This window comes from Columba livia, chromosome 10, assembly GCF_036013475.1.
Source record: "Columba livia isolate bColLiv1 breed racing homer chromosome 10, bColLiv1.pat.W.v2, whole genome shotgun sequence".
Lineage (NCBI taxonomy): Eukaryota > Metazoa > Chordata > Aves > Columbiformes > Columbidae > Columba > Columba livia.
The window spans coordinates 1,882,713-1,903,263 of NC_088611.1; the positions used below are offsets into that span (position 1 = coordinate 1,882,713).

The 20,551-nt window shown below is 43.5% G+C and overlaps 1 protein-coding gene across 16 annotated transcripts in view; it reads right to left on the minus strand.

Annotated features, from left to right (window-relative positions):
• The window catches only part of IQSEC1 (IQ motif and Sec7 domain ArfGEF 1), a 322,136-nt gene that overhangs the window by 120,586 nt on the left and 180,999 nt on the right, over positions 1–20,551 (minus strand). Inside the window, exon 1 of one of the 16 annotated variants that reach the window (XM_065074866.1) lies at positions 13,940–14,262. The exons of 14 other annotated variants lie outside the window; for them this stretch is intronic. In XM_065074866.1, coding sequence (XP_064930938.1) covers positions 13,940–14,007 — 68 coding nt within the window. In that variant the 5' untranslated portion in view covers positions 14,008–14,262. Of the gene's footprint in view, positions 1–13,939; positions 14,263–20,551 lie in introns of those variants that run through there. One more of the 16 variants, XM_065074869.1, reaches the window with a different exon arrangement.

Below are 20,551 nucleotides of genomic sequence, written 5' to 3' on the forward strand. Positions count from 1 at the left end.
TAATTTTTAGAAAACGATTGTTCCTTTCTGAATCACAGAACACAAAATGATAGGATGCATGTCCGTTTGCCTTCCTACACTCTTTGTTCTCCACACCCCTGGCGCTGTCTTATTATACAGCTAATCATATGCTAAAACTGCTTTTAATTTGGCCTGGGCAGACGGACTGCTGGGCGCGGACCGCCGAGAGGGGGGCCAGTTTCTATTAAAATGATGAAGTGGGTTCAGCAGCTGCCCAGGCAGCCTGGCGGCCCCCTCCGCCACCACAAGCCATCAGAAAGTTAAACACATGCATGGCTTTTGTTTTTACAGCCAAGTTAAAACCACCAAAACACAAACCTCCCCCCAAACCAGGCGGCATCATCTGCAGAACAGCCAGCTGAGCACATTGAGTGTGAGGGCGGGTGGGAAAGGCCATTAACAAAGCACAGAGATCTGCTCACCTGATCACAGGGTCGGTCACCCTAAAAGCAACTAAACATGTAAAGTAAGTAGAGCTGTTCAGTTTTTAAAAAGGGAAAATAGAGACAGGGACTGGGGAACAGGGAGAAATGGGGGGACAGGGACCAAACCCAAAACCAATAAGACTTGTCAAGCTCACCCGTTAAGAGTTCCCTGTAGATCAGCAGAAGACAAAGTGCTCCCACGAGGGCTCTTATTTATGTTCCATTCCTCTCTCAAGTCTTAATACACCCAGGCTTAGATTATTTTTAAAAAAATTCTTCCTTCAAAGCTAATTCTGGGTGAATAATGGAAAAGCTTGTGAGCTGGAAGCTGTATGACTACAGAAAGGCTTGGGAGCCGGGACAGAAAGCTCTTCGGAATTGCCTGTCAGCTTTCACATCACTTTTATAATTAGAGCATGTCAACTATAATTAAAACAGATTATCAGCCACCTGTGCTATGGCTTTAGCAAGGTGCTTGGCCATGGCGGTAGTGCCATTAGAATAAGCATGGGAGTCAGCACACACCCAGAGGAAACTCGAGGGGCAGTGCTGCAATAGTGTTTGCCACCTATATACATCGTATGTCAAAGCCAAGCTTATTGCTGAATACCTATAAATAGAAAAAGAACTCCATAAAGATCTAACAAAACAGGCTTTTGTGGCCTGTCTTATATAGCATTTTGTTACCCCAATGCTGGATTCATTATGTCTTTTAACCCATTCTTTTTGTGACACGCTAAGGTGTTTAATTAAGAAACACCTTTATATTCTGAGCCCGGATGCTGGTTTGTTGAGAGCACCCGAGCAGGAGGGTTTCAGTGACCGACACTCTTGCTGCCTTGCCCGACAAGGGCTGTGCCAAGTCCCTAAATCTACTTAAAGAAATGCAGCAAGATTGCACAAAATGAGCTTTGTCTCTTCATTAAGTTGTTTGGCTTTGAGGTTTGCTGTGGCATCCAGCACATCCCAGATCCCACTGCTTTGGTAGCTTTTTTAAGAACCTCTGCAATCCCTTGATTTCTACCCCTGAGCAACAGAGACACAATAAGAGGGAATAGAAGAAAAGATGAAAAGGTCGTCCCTCGTAAAGGAACATTTCTCTCTGTTACTGTCATGTTGTTGTACACATATCACTGAATCCCTACCTATAATATCTAAAGCTAAAACTGACCTGGTAAAATTAGCAGAAAAGCGATTCCACAAAATCGGTCAAATGAGTAGAAATTGTTAATTGTAGAGAAGAAAGAGGCTCTTCTACATGTCCTGTTAACAAATCAATTCCTTCAACTTCAGACAGCGGTTTATTTCTGATGGTGTTCTCCCAGTTCTGTACAGTCAGAACAGACTCACTCACAAACTAGTTAATATAAGAAATATTTTATTGCTGTTGTAGCAAGAGTTCCAAAGTTTGGTGTTTTTTTTTTTTAAAAAAAAGGATAAAGACAACTGCAAACTGTAAGACAGCAGAACTGTTTCAAAAGGCATCAGTTTAAGGCCACTAAGATCAGAAACACTGCAGATCATTTCCCAAGTTCACTGGTTCCCTCCTGAGGACAAAAGTGAAATCCTCGTTCAAGTTGGTGGGAGCTCCCCCACTGAATTTCAACAGCACCAAACCAGTCCCTTATATATTGCATTTATCATTCATTTGAACCACATTTAAACAACGGATTTATTTAGAGAAGGATCAACAGAAGTGTGATCACGGCACCTGTCAGAATGGAAATCCATCCTTACTCCTACTGGCAAGTGCAGCACACGGCCGGAGCGGCACAGCATCTGCAGAGGTACAGCTAAACCTGCCAGCCTTGGGATCAGCGTTCAAGCTGGGTAAATTCAGGCAAATCTCTCTTGCAGGTGCACAGAAGCTTAAACTTGAAAAGTGCGCAGGTGGGGGTGATTAATTTTTTTCTTCCTTTTCATGTACAATATAGTTTTCCTAGTGACAAATGCAAGAATACACTATCTTTCAAACACAAAACCACAGAATATCTAAACCAGCATCTCTCTAAAATCTTTAACTCAGTTTCTAATCTTAGATTTTAAATCTGAAGTTTTGAAGGTATATACGAGTACTAAGCACAGCTTGGGAATCCCACGTTTGACCGTTGTACTTACTGCAATGTAAAATCGATCACAGAAAAGCAATGACTGCGATACTCAGCTGCTGTTCTGTTAAGACCTTCTTGCCATATTTTCTAGAGTTCAGAATCTGTTTCTGTCTCGCTTCTTGCTTATACGTGAACTCCTGAACCACTTGCCTTTGGAATTTGAAACCAAAGAAACTGTAACCTCCTACAGCGTAGTCTTCCAAAAGCCCCAAAGGCAATAACCTCCAGGAATTAGAAATCCAAGTCCTCATCGCCACGAGTAAGCTCACTTTACAATATGTAAGGTCTACTTTAAAAAAACACCATTCAATCACCGTGTCACCGTGTGCATCACCAAGGCATCACCCCTCTTTTCTCCTCACCCCTGTGACTGTGTGTGTGCCTTTTATTCCTGTCCTTGGAAACTCCGACTGCAGCAATTGCTGGAAGCCAGAATGCAGCACAAAGTACATCTCAAGCAGTAGGAAATACGCCCCGGGGAACCCCCACTGTGTAAATAATTCTTAGCAAAAGTCGAGAGAAAAACAACATAAATATTTGATAGGACTACAACAAATTGCCTTAATACTGGAAGGGTGAGAGAAAAGAATGAAAAATCCAGCAGAACATTTGACCCCATCTGGTAGATAAGTCATGTACAGATATCGACCATCTGGGGCCTGAACTCTGTACCTGACCCTCGGCTGCAGCATTTGTCGCCATAACTCTTTAATTAGAAGGATCTCCAGCTTGAAGAGGAAGAAACACTTGAAAAATATTTGCCAAAGAACAATATGCCTTAGTTTGAGATTCTTCCAGTGTCTTCCTTCTATTCAAGAACTAATGCACTTATATGTATTTGCATGTGGATTGATTACATCAAGCCTTTCGCAGCCCTTGCGAGGAATTACTTTGTGACACACACGTTGTGGGGGGAAAAAAGTCTTGAGCGGCAGCAAATTCCCAAGACACGCCACTGATTCATTCAACAAAAGTAATTACTTTAGCAAATGTTTGTGTATTTTAATGCCAAGAGGAGGATTCCGGGTATTTTTCAAGCTGGTTAGAGCTTGCCGGTCTAGCGGACATCCAGAAAGATCTAGTCAACGTGATGGAACATTGATGCACCACCTAACTGGAAAAATATGACGTTTCTCCAACGAAAGGATTTGATCTTTAATAAGTGTTACGTTTCATTCTCACTAATGTATTCAGAGCTGGCATCACGTGGTCCCTAGATTTCCCCTGGAGGTATAGATTTGAAAAGTCCAGAGGGAAATGATAATACCATACACAGATTTGTTGACATACGAGCTCTGAAATTACCATTGGAAAAAAATACCAAGGTCTGCAAAGATAATTTCACAACCCAAAGTGCATCCTAGCCCTGTACTTCGGAGTTTTAAAAGCTTTTTGAAAGCAAAGTTATGAAGAATGAATGAATAGCACGCATTGGGGGCAGATCTTAAAGCCATTTTTTAAAGCGCTGTGCAAAGTTCACCTCCCTTTTTAACGAACACCAACTACTTGGACAAAACGTTTCCCTCTCTCCCCTCTCAGCAGATTAAGACACAGTGAAATTCACCTTTTGTGCTTCAATAGATAAGAAAAATCAGAGACAGAGAGGGGAAAGGCTGAGACTACCATCACAGCTCTGTTTTCTTAGCAGTCTCATCTGTTCCAGACACAGATGGATATCAGTACCCTAAGGACACAGATGTATTTTTTCTGTCTCTTTGACAGAAAATTAGGCACACAGTTCTCTTATTAACAGCATCATTAGCCACTGGTGTGGAGGAGGCCAAGACCACGTACCTGACCTCAGCACTTAGAAAATGCAAGATGGAACAGCCCCAGCGAGCTAATGGTTCTGAGCAGGCACCGACGGAGAGCACAGCACATCGTCGCCTCGCCAAAACCGGCTCTTGAAAGGCTAGACAAGAGCTAGGGCAGTGTCCTAGCCAGCCTTTTTCATTCCCTAAAAGTATAAGAAAGTCATGAAAGGTTTTCTTCCCCCGCCCTTATTTATTTTCATTTTAGAAAATGCAGCTTTATGCTCCCCCTGAATTAGTGCTTCAGAAAACCAGATAGTGCAGGATACTACATACCTGCAGACCCTAAATTCAGATCTTTTACAGTCATCAACAATCAGATGAAAATTTTTATATAACAGTGAGCTGCATTAAGGCTTCAAGACTCCCTGTTCTGAGAGCTTTCCTAGTCCTCATCTCTATGGTTTCCTAACACAGCTATCTAAACTACTCCATTAACAAAACCACCACCAAACCAGCAACCTTCAGTACATTTACAAACACGAACCAAGTGTCTTGTGCCTCCCCAAACCAGTGCTACAGCAGCGACCGCTCATGGAGCTTTCCCAGCGCTTTCCCATAAGGTTCCTAAGTGCCTCAAATATCCCGTCTTTTCTTTAAAGTCTGAGAAAAGGATCAAATATGGATACAAAACACCACTAAGCCAGTAAGCTTATTTAACGGTTGAATACATATTATGAAGTATGGAGTATCAGATACAGAAATAACTTCCACGGGGTTTTTGGTACTTGTGTGGCTTTTTTTTTGGTTTAAAGAAGTGGCTGAATAGCCACACGCCTGCTACTGCTGCCCTTCAACATTTGAGTCTGGGACTTGTAGTAATTTGGGATCTGGGCATCTTTCAGTGACTGTACAATTTCCATTTTGGATCTCTTTGCTGAACGCCCATCTCCACCCTTGCTTTGCCATGGCACATCCACTTGCAGGGAGTCCACTCCCGGTTCCCTTCAAAGCCTCGTTGTTCCGCTGGTTTGGAGGAAACGGCCCTGCCAGTGTGGTTGTGCTTTTGTTTGCCCAACATTTCCTCCAGAAGTCACAATGGCGTAAGACGCCCTGATCATACTAACCCATTAATCTTTTTGGCAGCCTGTTTTTACCATGGATTCTTTTCCTTATCTATCACCATGTAGCATAATGTATTGTTAAACCGATGTGTCGGGACAATGGGATGAGACGAAGCAGGCTAGCACGGCACAGGTACAACACGGACCTACGAGTTACCATCGACACCCCTGCAGCCCATCCTTATCCCACAGAACACCAAGGTTATGGCCGGCCCTGCGAGACGGGCACCAAGTGGAACAGTCTCACAAGGTGCGGACACGAATTGCTGTGCAGAACCCAATAATCTGAGGAACAAAGCTCGGAATATGCAGGTGGAATAACCAGTAAAACGCAGTGGTTTTTGAGCCTGAAAGAGGATAAACAACTTGGGACAAGTTTTTCAAGAGGATGCCTTTAATGTACGGGTTCTTCCCCATGTATTTGTTTGTAAGGAATTAGCACTGGCCCTTTGGAAAGAATTCAAGTGTTTATCTCCATCTCACTTGCCTGTTTCCTCCACAAGTGTTTGTTACATTAACTTGAAACTATACAGACAGTGCGATTCGATCATCAGGTCTTTGAATGTATGATCGGGGAAAAATCCCACACACTCAGGACACAAGTATCGCTATCTGTGGAAAAGTGCTTAAATTCAGAGCTGCCTGTAGCAGTTCAGACTAAGCTCTCCTCAACAGTCAGATTAAAAAGCATGCTTTCCATAATGCCTTTTTTCCACTCAGTTTGAAATAGCAAAAGATCATTTCAGACACCTAATAAGCTATTGAAAAGATCAATCTGCTCTTCTCTCATTGATTTGGTGGAATAGTTTATTCTTCCTGATTCAAACATGAAAGGGAATTAGGCCACACAAACCTCTGCTGATACAAACACACCTACCTATGCAAGATTCATGTTTAGCAGTATATAAGGCCTGAAGGCATTTTGTGGACATCCAACAATTCTAAGTAAATTGCAACCAAGCTTTAAATCTGAGTTGAACGTCTAATATTAAAAATACGCAATTTAACAAATGGTAACTGCCAATTTGGTTCTCAAATTTCTGTTAAATCAGCCTCCACTTCCTTAGGAACATATTAAAAAACAAAAATACCAGCAATGAAGCTGGTTTTGTAGCTTTTATAAAAGCTTTTCTTTTTATAGTGGTATCTGCCAGTAATAGCTATTATTACCTCTATCCACTTCTACCAAAGGCAAGCAAGACTCGCTCTCAGATAAGAGGATCCAAGGCAAAAGCACAAAGGTGCCGTTTATCTTCCCGGAGGCATCAGCAGCTCCTTGCACAGCATCCTCGGCCGTGGCGCTGGGTGCCCATCCCGGGGTGCCATGAACCCCCTCGCTGAGCAGGGACTGATCCAGCCCCACACCTTCCCCCCGGCTGCCCAAAGAGGGGAAGAGCCAGCGGCATCTCCTGCTTAGAGCTGGAACAAACCGTCACAAAACCGGAGCCAAAGAGATCCTCTTCCACAGCTTGCAGGCAACAGACTAGATTGCAACCCCATGTCCTTTGAATAGAAAAATGTGTTATCAATAAGACTCATAATATATTCTGAAGGCTCCCAAGCAACAGAAAGGTCCTATTTCCCTTTGCAGCAGCCTGCACTGGCTTCACCTTCTGCCTTTTTGACAGTTATTGCAACCTGCTGGGATTTTTGGAAACACCTCTTGCTCTAGCAGAAAAAAGCACGGAGGCTGCAGGTGAAACAGCACTCTCAGGTCTGCCAAAGCTCCCAGAGCAATGGTGCTGTGCCAGGAGCGGCACCGCAAGCAGCAACACCAACTGCACAACGCGGCACAGGCAGCGGCGCGGCTTCTCCAGCCGCCTTCTCACACCGGGTCTGGACGTACGACACGCAGCAGATACCACAGGGAATACACGGACACAGGAGCTCGCACCACCTTCATCCAGCAGCACCTCTGGATGCTTTTGTCAAGGGTCTCCTCGGGAAGATCACATTTCTTGGTACCCAAATAATGCGCAGTTAGACTCAGGAAAGCGAATGGCGGCTGTGAACATAACCTGTCCCTCAGGATGGGGTGGTAAACTACAGTGTCCAAGACTACTTTCATATTAGAAAAAACGAGTTATGTGAAAAAACAAAGAACTTTCAGGAGAGCTGAACCAGAACGCTTCATGTCAGGGTGGCCGCTCCTCCGGTGTCATTTGCAGCCATGGTGTTGCTCCCTGTACAAAACAGGCTCCGTCACACCATGACGATACGGAAGAATACTGCTCATTGCTCTGATATCACACGCTCATTACATGCACAATGCCACGCATGGAGCTGAGACTTTTCCAGAAGATCAACACAGGTGTGACTAACCGGAGAGCACATCTGATTGTTAATGATCAGTTTGCAGCTCAGCACGGCCGCGCTCCCCCGCGCCGCGGCACAGGCAGCCGTGCATCGCCCACTCTGGTCTTGCTTAAGTTTCATTAACCGGGCGGAGGGGCTGAAGTAAATACAGAGGTGATGAGCTTTGATGTTTTTATTTTCTTTTATTTGCCTATTACTGCGGTTGTCACGAGACTCTCAAGTCTCCTAATGAAGCAGTTCTGCCGCCCCCCGGCCCCCCGCAGCGTGAGTGCAGGAGAAACCCCAACAATCTAATAACACTTCAAACACTTCAGTCACTTGATACCTGTCAGGCAGCTAATTATACGAATGAATTTATTGTCTCCTGCTAGAAGATGACTGAACGCAGGACATTTTGCTTACTGCTCAACTTCGTGCTCATTTTACGATTATTGTCAAAGAAGACAATTAATAGGCAGATACTGCATGGAGAACGGCAAAGAATTATTTACATAGCATTCAAAAATATATCAAGAATTAGAAATTACACTTCTATAGCAAAATGAATTCCTATTATTAAAGGAGTGAAAAGTTTCCAAGGCATTTAAGCAGAAGCCTTTTTCATTAAAATCATTTCACATACCATGCTGTGATCAATTCACAGTATCCACTGACATTAATCACATGATTCATAAGCATTAAATTGATCACTACTCACCAAGTACTAAAATGTCATCTGAATCCTTCTGGAAAACGCATGATCTTATTAAAACCAGATAAGCTCAGAGCTTTATTTTCTCTCTATCTCATTTGCTTTAGAGTCCACTAGAAGATAATCCCATTCAAACGGAAGAGCAGGTAACGCTTCCATGTGATTTGTTTCTTGTTTGCACGTTCGGAGCAGACAGACAAGCTGGGAGGCTGGTTCAGGAGTTCTCAAAATACAAAAAATACAAACCAAACAATCTAAGAGCAACAGCAGCAGCGGTATCCTTTCAAAACAAACCCTATATGCCGGTTTCTAGGTAGGCCTGAGAAGACATCGAGCAACAGGACCAGCAGTGGAAGCAGAGTAAACCTCCAACAGTAGTTCTGCTCTAAAAGTTGTCACATTTTTATCACCTAGAGCAAGTATTAAAATACAAAAAGCTACCTTAAATATGATTGAACTTGCCCATCACTAGACAAACACTTTCCCCAGCTCGGTAACCTATGGTTCTGCATCAATAAGCTCTTTTGAAAGGTCTGTGTAAATAAATAATAAAAAGGTCTGTTAACTTCTCTGGACTCCCTTGATCAGGTTTCTGAATTCTAGACTTTCAATGCATATCGTATACCCCGCGTCGCGAAAGGACAGAGCTTCGGCGCAGTTTAAACCCAGCGCTGCTCTGAGCCCAAACTAAAGGTTTGAGCTGACCGTGGATGCAAACATTTTAATGCAAAATCCTGAACACTCAGGAAAGGGTTAGAAGTTGACTTCATTTTTAGCTAATCAGCTAAACCGGCTTTGGGTCCTTTCGTACCATACCCAGCCTTAAAATAAAAGAGCAAAACTTTTAGAATAAAACTTTTTAGAATAAAAGTGACGTGGGCAGTGACTAAACCCGGCCTTCAGATCTCACACTGGTCCACCACTTCCATATTCTGCAATTATTTGTCTCTTAACTGCCCCTGCCTATATATTTTTAGCTTTTAGCAATAAACGAGTGATACACAAAGAGAACATAGTACAAGACAAAAAGAAGCCATGAATATACCAAGCAGGAGCATTTTCCTGAGTGCTCAGAGCAAAACCCAAAAGCAAACGGAGCTGAAGAGGTTCTGGTCCGCTGCTCTAACAGCTCTGTAACCTGTAACTGTGCCCCTCCTGAACTTAAATCCCAAACTGCTAATTGACATTAAGAATCAGATTGAAATAATCCAGCCAATGTAAACATGGATACACCCCAGTTGAACAGAAGTTGTATTTAAAGACAGTTACAAAAATATCAATGCAAAAGCAAACCAAAGTAATGTGTAATTCACCTCTTGAACAAGTCTGCTGTAGTTAGAGCAGCTGAGCTCAGGGGAATTAATGCCACAATGATTTCCCCTCCAGATTCCTGCATGTCGACCAGAGAAAATAGGAGAAACAAAGCACACTTTTCCCACAATAATGGATTTTAGTACACAAAATGCACAGGACAAATGCACACCTAACACAGAATTCTAAAGATACCAACTTCATCCTAACCTCACAATGATTTGTTATACTGGCATGAAGAGCTTCTTAAAAATTCATTAAGTGCTATGTGGCTACTGGCACCGTCAGGCTGAAGAGATCTTTTAACCCAAAGGAAGATTTGCACCAGGATAATGACACTTGTACTATATTAAAATACAAGACTAATGGCTATAGAAAGCTATGCACTAAACAAAGATTAAAGCATGCGGAGTACTAATGATGAGTTGCATTTGGTTTTGTCTTGTAGTTTCTCAAGTGCAGCACTTTGCACATGACAAAGGTGGGTGTTCTATTTCCACTTCAGATGAAAACAGAAATGCGTCAATTAATATCTGATTATATACCCCATTATCTTTGGTTACGTGTGACAATTTATAGCCTTAAGATGAGAATGCTGCTGCTGTTTGCCAGTGAACTACAGGGCAAACTATCTCTAGCGCTGGCTCAGTCCTGTCTGCAGCCCACGGCACCTCCCGTACAGCACAGCCACCCTGAGCTGTGCCAGCGCTGTCCCCCCGTTCACTCTCTTATTCCTTTATATTGACCCCTGGTTAATACATTACTATTTAGAGTAGTCTGAGCTTTCATGACACAGTGTGGGATGCTCAGAACTTTTATGAATAAGCCCTTACACGAGATATCTCAAAAGGCCTTGATGTGCTGCGAGCTTCCACGCCTGCCCGTCCCGACACAGCGCCAGCAGCTCCCGCTGCCCAACAGGCAATTAAAGCCCAACTGAGACCCTTTCACTTCACGGGGTGTTATTTTTCCTTGAAAACTCAACACTGTTCTGTCAGTCTTCAGAAAAAAAAAACAACCAACCCATAGCAGACAACTAAAAATAAAGTATGACTGAACCGAGACGGAAAATGTTTGTAGCAGAAGGAAAATAAGTGAATAAAATCCATGACAACTCTACTGAGGACTAATTCTTACTTTTTTCCAGATGTGTAGAGCACTCGGAGCTAACTATTGACTGTTTTCCTCCGTTGCTTGCAAGTGGAACTTTAAGATGCAAGCTGAAAACTATGCGTTACAGCATTATAAACCCTTTAATTTATTCTGCGGGCTGTGGATCTGCTGATTCAGATGGCTCCAGTCTGCTCCTCTAACCACTGGCCCAGCCCCACAGGCCGGCTGGCACAGAGCACGTTACGGAGGGAACGCGTAATTCCATATGCAGCCGATCTGCTCCTGTCTTAATAGAACGCGTGGTCCTCCGATTTAATACTGACGTGACCCCATAAATACAATGCCCAATCTGAATATGTTGACAAACAATTCCCTAATTATATACTTATCCCACCTGTGGCGTGTTACTAAAATACAACAGCACTAAGTGCCTAGTGATGCTTTAACCCCAGTTCTGCTTTCACGCTTTGTCAACTCTCTGATTTGGGGAAAGTTTTCCACCTGCAAACACCACCACAAGTGGACATTAGGCAGCGAACCGCTGATGTTCGGAGCGATATTCAGCAGAGTGGGGAGGACCCCACACACACACTGGGACAGCAAAGGGTTCAGTGGGAAGAGAAGTGACTGAGGCTGCTGGAAACACTGTGGGCTTCACGTGGGCTCAGGGAATGGAGCTCTTTGAAGGGACAGGAGCTTCATGTCAAGTGCCACAAGCTCAGCTTGGGTACATTAGTGAAGAAATCCCTCCATCTTTATAATTTTTGCCATTTTTCTCTAGGAGGAGGTCAACACCCCACAGGAGAAAAGAAGAAACCAAACCAAACCAAAGACATCATTTAGACAGTGCAGTGTATTTCCACATGACAGCATCCTGCTCTCTCCTAAGCTTATTCTGGTATTACCTAAAGCTCCCCTATGCAAAAAGCAAACCACTACATTTTCTTCTGGTAATTCACATGTATTTCACCTTGCTAACAGGTATGATCCTATGATTTTAAGGTCTAGTCATGTAAACTTAAACACATATACAAGGATGTAGACAATCCCTCTGCCCCCAAGCCACACAGTCTAATTAAAACAGACACAGACTCAGCCAAATATATATATTTAAAGCTGTGAGTCCAATAGAAACAAGACCAACCCTAAAACCCAGTTAAAAATAACTTTCCTTTTGGCGTGGGACTGTTTTCTCAGCGGGGCATCAAACCCGTCGTTCAGGCCTCGCGCACACGTCAGGAGCTGCAGGACAACGCTCCAGTGTAGTCCACGCAGCACACGCGGCGGCACCGCGGGCGGGTGGAAACGCCTCTGCTTACACACCAGGGGAGAAAACAACTCCTGCTGCTGGTGTCAAACACCCTGACGCTCGCTGGCATCCCCAGGAGGAGCTGCAAGGGCTTCAGCGTCCTACAAACGGGAGGAGGCGAGAGGGAGAAAGGCTGGTGGAGCCTCATACTTGATGGATAAGAACATGAGCCACAGTGGTTACTGAAGCCTCCAAAATGCAGGGAGAGCTTTGGGATTTCTGAAGGATATCAGAAAAGCAAATGAAGGTAGTAGAGATCTTTTTCCACAAAGGAAAAATCTTGGTTTATTATGCTCCCTAACTCATTGGTGTCACTGCCAAAGAAAATAGGATCTGTTAGAACAACCAAAACCATTAATTGAAACTACTCATAGTGCTGTAACAAAGAGGAATGTTACTTTGCTTTACACTAGCTGTGGTAGCCGGCAAGCTGCTCTATAAATAAACCCTGCTGTAAGCAATTCAGTTAATATTCAACCTACATACTCTGAACAGCAGTAAGGCCATTGATCAAAGAAAGAACAAGTGGGTGTTTACAGGTAAGCACAACTTATATGTTAAATGTCAGAAAAGCAGTCACACTCAAGTGCTGCAAGGAAACTTGGAAGCTTAGTCTTAGTCGGACTAACAACTAAATGTAGGAGTTTTGCACAGGACTTTTCTCAGACACCTCCAGCAGTATGGGATAAACATCCGTGCTAGAAAGGCTGTTTCTCTGGATTTAAGCTGCACTGTTCCAGTGCAGTTTAGGCTTTCCCTCTGCTTCCAGTTTTAAATCTAGATCATAAATAAAATCACTTTTATCTTAACGGAATCCTCTCTCAGGGATGATATCCAGTGTCTATTATATTGACTCACTGTCTGCTGGGAACTAAGGGACTTTTTAGCTTCATTTTGGTATCCCGATGATAAAAAGCTCTCCACAGTGTCGTTCTGGTTGTAATGAAAGTTCACGCAGGAATTCAAGCTCTCTGAACTATTTCCTGAGCACAGAATAATTATGCAGCGTGAAATGGAGTAATTACTTAGATTACGTGGTGAAATACACAAGGGAAGCTTGCATGACAAAACATACCACTGAAATCATATAACGGTGTGACGCGGAGAAACTATCGCCTGAAGATGGCCAGCTATTTTGAAATATATAAAATCACTGTGAGAACCCACGATCGCTGTCTGGCTTCACAGCTCCATTGCTGGAATAAACTCCCCCGGAATGCGGAAGAGCTGTGCTTGGCAGCGTGTCCCACCGCGGCCACCCCGGGAACGCAGCCCCCGCCCGGCGCCCGCGCCTCAGATACACACACAGGTAACACTGGGGCACTTCACCGGCTCAGAGACACCGGACTCTGCGCTTTCACTGCGCTTTCAAAGCCACTTTCTTTCCTCCTCCCCTCCCTCCCCCTTGGTCTGAAGCAAATGATTCTGAGAACACACACCCTGTTATCTCTGGATTAATAAACAGAAGATTATGGTAGGCAAGTGTTCATAAAAAGGTTTCTTTCATATTCCAACCTTCACCTGGTATTTCCAAGACTCTGGAATCATGAAAACTCCACTTCCCTTGGAGATTTTTTGCAATAAATCTGGATTTTTCTTTTCACAGCTTTAGTATAAGGACAAGTAAGAATCTCAGCTAATCATCATCTCAGGCTACTTGGAGTTAAACGTGCAGGGTGGAAGAATACAAGTAGTACACAGGCGATCTTTAACGCATGCAGTTTTCAGACTTAGCACAAAACGAAGTTTAAAATCTTCTTACCGTACCTGATTGTCCTGACAGAAATGCAGTATTTCCACATCAGATTCCACATTGCGCTGCCATCTCCCTTCATGACCTTCTCTGAAGTGTTTGCAAAGTGAGAAAGATTCCAAGTCACTCAAGGAACGAGCAAGTTTAGCAGCACACGCCGAAGTCAGTCCAAGGTTCCCGCGGCTGCCAAGCACTGATTCACCATTTCCAAGCGATCCCTCCGACCTCCGCTCACCCGGCTCCGAGGAGCCACTGTCTCCTCTGAAGTCTCGGGTTACTGTTTCTTCATGATTTACAAGACTCGCTGTTTACATTATTTGCGAGCCAGAAAAGATTATTAGAGGCCGTTCAGAAAGCTACGTGCAATATTGCTCCAAGTTGTCAAGTAAGAAAAACCTACCTATGCAACACCTACAAAAAGTTGTTCTAATTTATTTCACTTCGAAGAAACAGCCCAGTAAAACAGCCCTAGAAAATCACTGACGAGAAGTGTAAACGCTTACCAAATACACACTAAATCAAATGCTTTAGGCTGAATAAGCTCTCAAGTGTTTGCAAAATTTCTTGTGTACTGTCATAAACTTTTTCGTGCCAAAAGAAGTAATGAGTCATTTTCCAAAGCCGTATTCGAAGACATGCAAAGTTATGACTTTCAATAGTGATTATCAGCCACGACACACCCTACGAACTACACAAAAAATAAAATGGCAAGTTCTGATTAAAAAAAGAAAACAACACCACCCAAAAAACCTAAACCGAACCCCAATGTTTTCATCATGCATATGGGATTCTCTCACTGTGCTGGAACCTTGTGGACAGGTAAATGCTAATGAGGTTTTGTCTTTAGGACAAAAGCACAAACCCCACACGTGATGCTGAACACAATCTCCCCATGAAGAATCTTGCCCATAGCTTTTCTAGCAGTAAGTTTAAACATCTCAACACACGCTGCCATGGAATCAACCTCAAAGAAAAGTATTATTGTTGTTGTTGTAATTATTGGGAATCTTTTTAATTGAAGGACAAGCCCTTTAAACTCCGCCCTGGTTTCTCCAAGACCACCCTGAGAGTCGGCGCTGTTGCTGTGACAGATGAAGACGTCCCGAAGCTTCGCTCAGCCCACACGCTCTGCTCTCCAAAGAGGTCGGCAGCACCACCAGCAGCTCTTCTGGATCAAAGGCATTAGATACATGTTTACGTTATAAAGCTTAATTAAGCAAGAAACTAAGGCCATGCTACTTTTCATAGATCAGTAGGCTTTTATGATTAGATGTCTAATTTCTGTTGCACAACTGTGTTTTATCGAGGATCTCGTGACTGTTGCTACTATCCAGAAATAGATTCTGGTTTGGGGTTTTCTGACAACTGGTTTTTGGTGCAAATTATTGACGGCTCATTAAGAAACAACAAGTTCCACGGCATCTTGCACGTTTTAAATCAGCGGGCTTAATGAAGAAAAATTACATTAGAAAGCTCATACAACTGTTCTTAACATAATCATTGGAATCCTTTTCAATGATGGAAAGAGCTTTGTAAGCTCAGGCAGATGAGCTGAACCTTTGTCCATTACCTTAACTTGCGAATTTGAAAGATGAGGTACCTATAAGAAAGATTTTTCGATTTCTGTATAGCGTGTACTTGAACTATTTTATTTAGCATAAATAATCTCATTAAATACAGAGTATTAAACTATTTTAGTAGTTGATTTTCCGTGTAGTATAAAGGTATCAAAACAGCATGTTCAGCTGTGTCAACTACATCTCTTTGTGCTTATACTTAAGGCCTCAATGTAATTCATGTACTTAGATTACACATTCCTTGATTCACCTTCAGTTGCAATATTTTGATATTACCAGCACCTGCAGGAATATTATTTTTATCTGTCTCTAAAGATAAATCAAGGTGGATGAGACTTACAAGAGAACAGCATTTAAATCACCTTCTTCACCCATGTTTCTAAAATTTATGCACAACCAGTGAGCAAATGGACTAAAATACCATGTGAGAGCATCATAGGACAGAAGTGAGATAGTGTTGGGTGCTTTGGGTGGGGACTGTTGGGTTTTGTTTTATTTTGTGTTTTAAATCGTTGCTTTGCATTTCCCATGGAAAAGAGGCTATTTATGAAATAGTATACAGAGTATTTCAGCCCCTGCCCTGATTAGGCCCATTTGTCCACTAATTCCCAATGAGACTGGGCAAATCAAGTTATTCCTCCACTAAGCAAGCCTTAATTTTGCAGGGAACAGCAGGCCCTAATTTGGAACATACAACTGAGAGACAACCTGCAAAGACGAAGTAATACACATCCAGAAAATCCTGAATATTGCGCAAATCACATCATGAGTTAATGTGGCTCCAGTGTTCCAGTTCTATAACTAAATCTCAGATGCAAAGAAATGCTATTCATTCTGGTGTAAATACGAAGAGCAGATTGCAGTGAAATGCTCCTTGAGCTGATATTTGAGAGGTGTGCTAAAGCAAAGAGCATCCTGCAAAGCTTCAGGAAGGCAGGGAGAACAATGGCGGATATGCCGAGCACGGGTGCAAGAGCATCAGCTAATAGCTGATCATTTCTGTACATACACGGACGTGAAGAACTGGGGATTAATCAAAACCTACGGCTAATTCTGTCTCTCACAATGGGCTGCCTTGGCTAAAAACAGCTCCTTCGCAATATGATTACCGAGGAGGTGACAGAACAGCTATCAAAGAGGACACCAATTGATCCACTATTTCTTACTATTATCTTATTCCAGAATAGAGGCGCTTTTCCGGCAGCAATAGGACAGTAAGGCCCTTTTGTCTTAGCTGTTTACTTTCCTTCCTTTGTTCGCAGTGGCATCACTATGCCTGAAACAAGGCACAGATTAGCATATCAAATGATTTCACTTTTTTGAAGCCTTGTTTGCTTTCACTGTATGACAAGTCACGATGAGCCCCAGCACCACAAGGGCCTTTTGGCACCACGTCTGTCTTTGACATGGATTTTCCATTCTGTACATCAATCATGATCTATTGTAATGATTCCAGTAACAATCTTCTCCCACACTCACACGTCTGGCCAAGAAATCCCAGCCAAGGCAGAGACTGTGGGTTGGTAATGAGGGCTGGTTGGAGACAGTTATTATTCCTCTTTGGGTGTGGCAATGAAAACTTCAGTTATCTCTTCTCCTTGCAATAAAACAGCGGATTCCATTCACAGGACATCACTGCACCCACCCAGCCACACTGTGCATGGGACCTTGCTCTGGATGAGCCACAACTCCCCAAACACATGGACTTAGTTTGGAGATTTTTTTCCCTCCCATTATACTCCCAGACAATCTTTATTAGATTTGCCCCACTTGCAAAGATCACTCTCCACAGCCATGTCAGCACCCATATGGCTCTGCACCCATAACCATGTCCTTGCCAATGGTTCGTGTACTGGAAGATGTCATCGTCCCACCACCTTGCAACTGGGAGGTGCAAGGAGTTCTGCCTCCTTCCAAAATTTCTTCCCACTTCCACTGTTTTTTTCAAACCAAGCACCATTATGTTTCCCTAGGACACCGACTGCTTTATTTCCAGTAGGCACAACCATGAAGTGCTTTCCCCTGAATCAGAAGGTCACATTGTACTTTGGTTTTTCACTCAGTTTCTTTCCACATTTCTACATCAAGTGGACAGACCAGTTCTCTTAAAGTTGCATTTCACTGTCTGTGAAACAGGGAAAGCAATTCTCGACTTTACAGAACATTTTGCATCTTTTTTTAGGAAGAAATCTTTAATTCAAAGAGTCACTAATTCAGACACAGATATGACAGCGGACTGTCCACAGCGCGGAGCAGCGCCTGGAGCTGCTGCTGCAGGTGAGGCTGAACCGAGACAACACAAACCAGCCACGACAGACGCCCGGGTTTGGTTCTGCTGCCAGCACACAGAGCAATGAGCTGGAGCAGGAGAGTCAAAACAATTGGAAGAATCAATAGCTCAAAAACGCTGGAGCAAAATCCAGCAGAAGCTGTTTGTCAGAGCCCTCAACTTGGCCACTCCCAAGCACATACGACATATTTTAGTCATTACAAAAGGATTCTCCCAGTGGGTTTGATTGCTAAGAGAACCCAGAGCAACACGAGCCCACTAGGTTCCGTTACAAGTTGTAGGTGGTGTATCACTTTTAAATGATATTAATAGAAAGGCAGAGCTTAATTTGGAGTCTCACATTCCATGATTCTCCCCCTCCTGAGGTCCATTCCCGCAGCATAAGCAGAGTGCAGGGCAGACACGGCACCCACGACACCTTATCTGATCTGCCTCCTGCCCCACTCATGTGCTGCGGATACACGCATCACTTTACACCTGACACGTCTGCAGCCAAGATAATCTTCCTACTTTAACTGTGCATAGGCTCAGCCTAAATTAGGCTAGCGTAACATTCCTGTGAAGAGGGAAATGCGTACACACTGTCAAGAGGGAAGGCAGCAATTTGCTTGTTTTCCTGAAGTTTCTACCAGGACAAAACGATCATGAAACAGAACTTAACAGCATTTCTATTATTATGTAGATTATATTTATAGGTCATTTGGAAAAAGAAAATGTGAATGTTAGAGCTAGCATGTTTCTGGTTGTCAGGGCAGTTCCAGACCTATTTTTAACTTAGGTAACATTCCCTTCATACAACAGCTATTTCCAATTAGGGACTGAAGGAAGTCTTACAAATATTTGGAAATAGATGGTTTTAAATTTTAAGACTGAAAGGCGTTCTGGCTTTTGAGATGATGTGGTGTATTGTTAAACCTGCAAGTTGTAATAAGTCAGCTTTTTTAGTAGATAGGTTTAAATAAAATCTTTTCACCACGTATTTTTTCCTTGGCCTTTCTTTATATTTTCCTTCCCTGATTTTTCACAAACATTCTAAGAGTATGCAAACCACAATGTTTTCTGGGAGTTTATACCCATGACATCCGCGCACCCGTTCCTCCATGAGACACAGTCTGCATGATTTTGGTATTTTGATAAAGGGCATCCCCTCTGGTCCCCAACAAGCTGGCAGGTTTGTGCTGCTGCCCCAGGCTCTTGGAGCAGCGGATCCTGCCAGGCTCCCCGTGTGTCCCCAGAGCCCGCCGCGCTCCCAACCTCCCCTCGCTGGGACTTCACCTTGGAAAGCCATCAAAGGAAGCTCAGAAAGCTTCCAACCCCCCCGCGCAGGGCACAGAGCCAAGCGCACAATTAAAATGTGGCCGCTCCAGGGTCTGCCCGTCGGTTGCATCTAAATACAGTAGAGAGAAGCTATGGGAGGCAAAGTCTGGTGAACACCGCGCTCTCCGGCCTTAGAAGCTCTGCTTAGGGAAGGTGAAACTGCACAGGTGGGAAGGGAGAACCTGAAGATTCACAGATGGTTCCTGGGGGAGAGGGAAGGGGGCGAGGAAGAGTTAAGACTGCAAAGGCACAAAAAGACACATAAACCAAGAACTGTCCCCAGCCCGAAAGCCGCTTGATCAGTTCCAGCAGCGGGAAGGGCAGCGACACCACACAGGATTTCTGCTCAGCAATGCCCAAGTCCCACAGCACCCACCGGGGAAACCGGGGGATGGACAGCAAAGGGATCCTGCGAGATGTCTGTCTGTCTGTCCGCCAAGTCAGGAGGGAGAGCAGCCCGGACAGTCCAGACGAACCACGAGTATGAATATAAGGCGTATGAACAATGCATTTTGACCACTTGCAGGAAGACTCTCTTTCAGATACAAAATAGTGTTAATTACACTACAATAAAGGTTTTAACCAGATGAATGAGGATTTTAATTCAAATTTCTCAGCTTGAAATCACTTTAGTTCCCTGAGTGTAGACAAGTGCTCTGTTTTTAAGGCATTTTGCTATTCTGTATATTTATCTGAGAGTTTCCTCTTAATCATTTTTATGCTGAGTGTGGGAATACTGCAATCCGCGCTGCTTGCAGGCTGTATTTCAAGAGGATGGTGGATTTGGGGGGATAAGGAGGAGAGAATTTTATGCTCTCAGCTGCTCTGCAACTGCAGAAACATGGCCAACACAAACCTCTGGAGAATGAGCTGAGCTCTCGGCATATGACTCAGCCCCGCTCTGGATGAAGTCACTGTCAACTGAGAGCAAACTATTTGTCTCTAACAACATATATGGTGAACTCTAAGCGCGAGTTCAAGACAAAGCTTCAGGAATTTTTCCCACCCACTTTGCTATTGTTTTGTTCCAGATATTGCAAAGGAGCTCATAATTCAAATGGCAGCAAGAAGGAAGACAAACCAGCTGACATCACTGCTATCAGGGAGCAGAAGCTCCCTGCCCTCAGGAACTAGAACTGAAGCATTTTTCCCCCTGCTCACTGCTGCTGAGATTTGTAACTAGTATACAGCTATTGTTTCCAGGGATATAGGAATATAGCATTGTATATATACCACTACCTATAACTTTTTCCCCTTTATTAAATCTGCTTTTAAATAATGAATTTAATGACAGCATTCCCTTTAACTATGTAGTAACACATGACAATTGAGTTGTGTCTTGTTTCATGCTGCATTTTGCTTAAGGGAAACAGCAGCTCTGCTCTGTGCCTCTTAGCAAGCACATCCTCCGCACATCTGAAGCCACCTCACATCATCCTGGA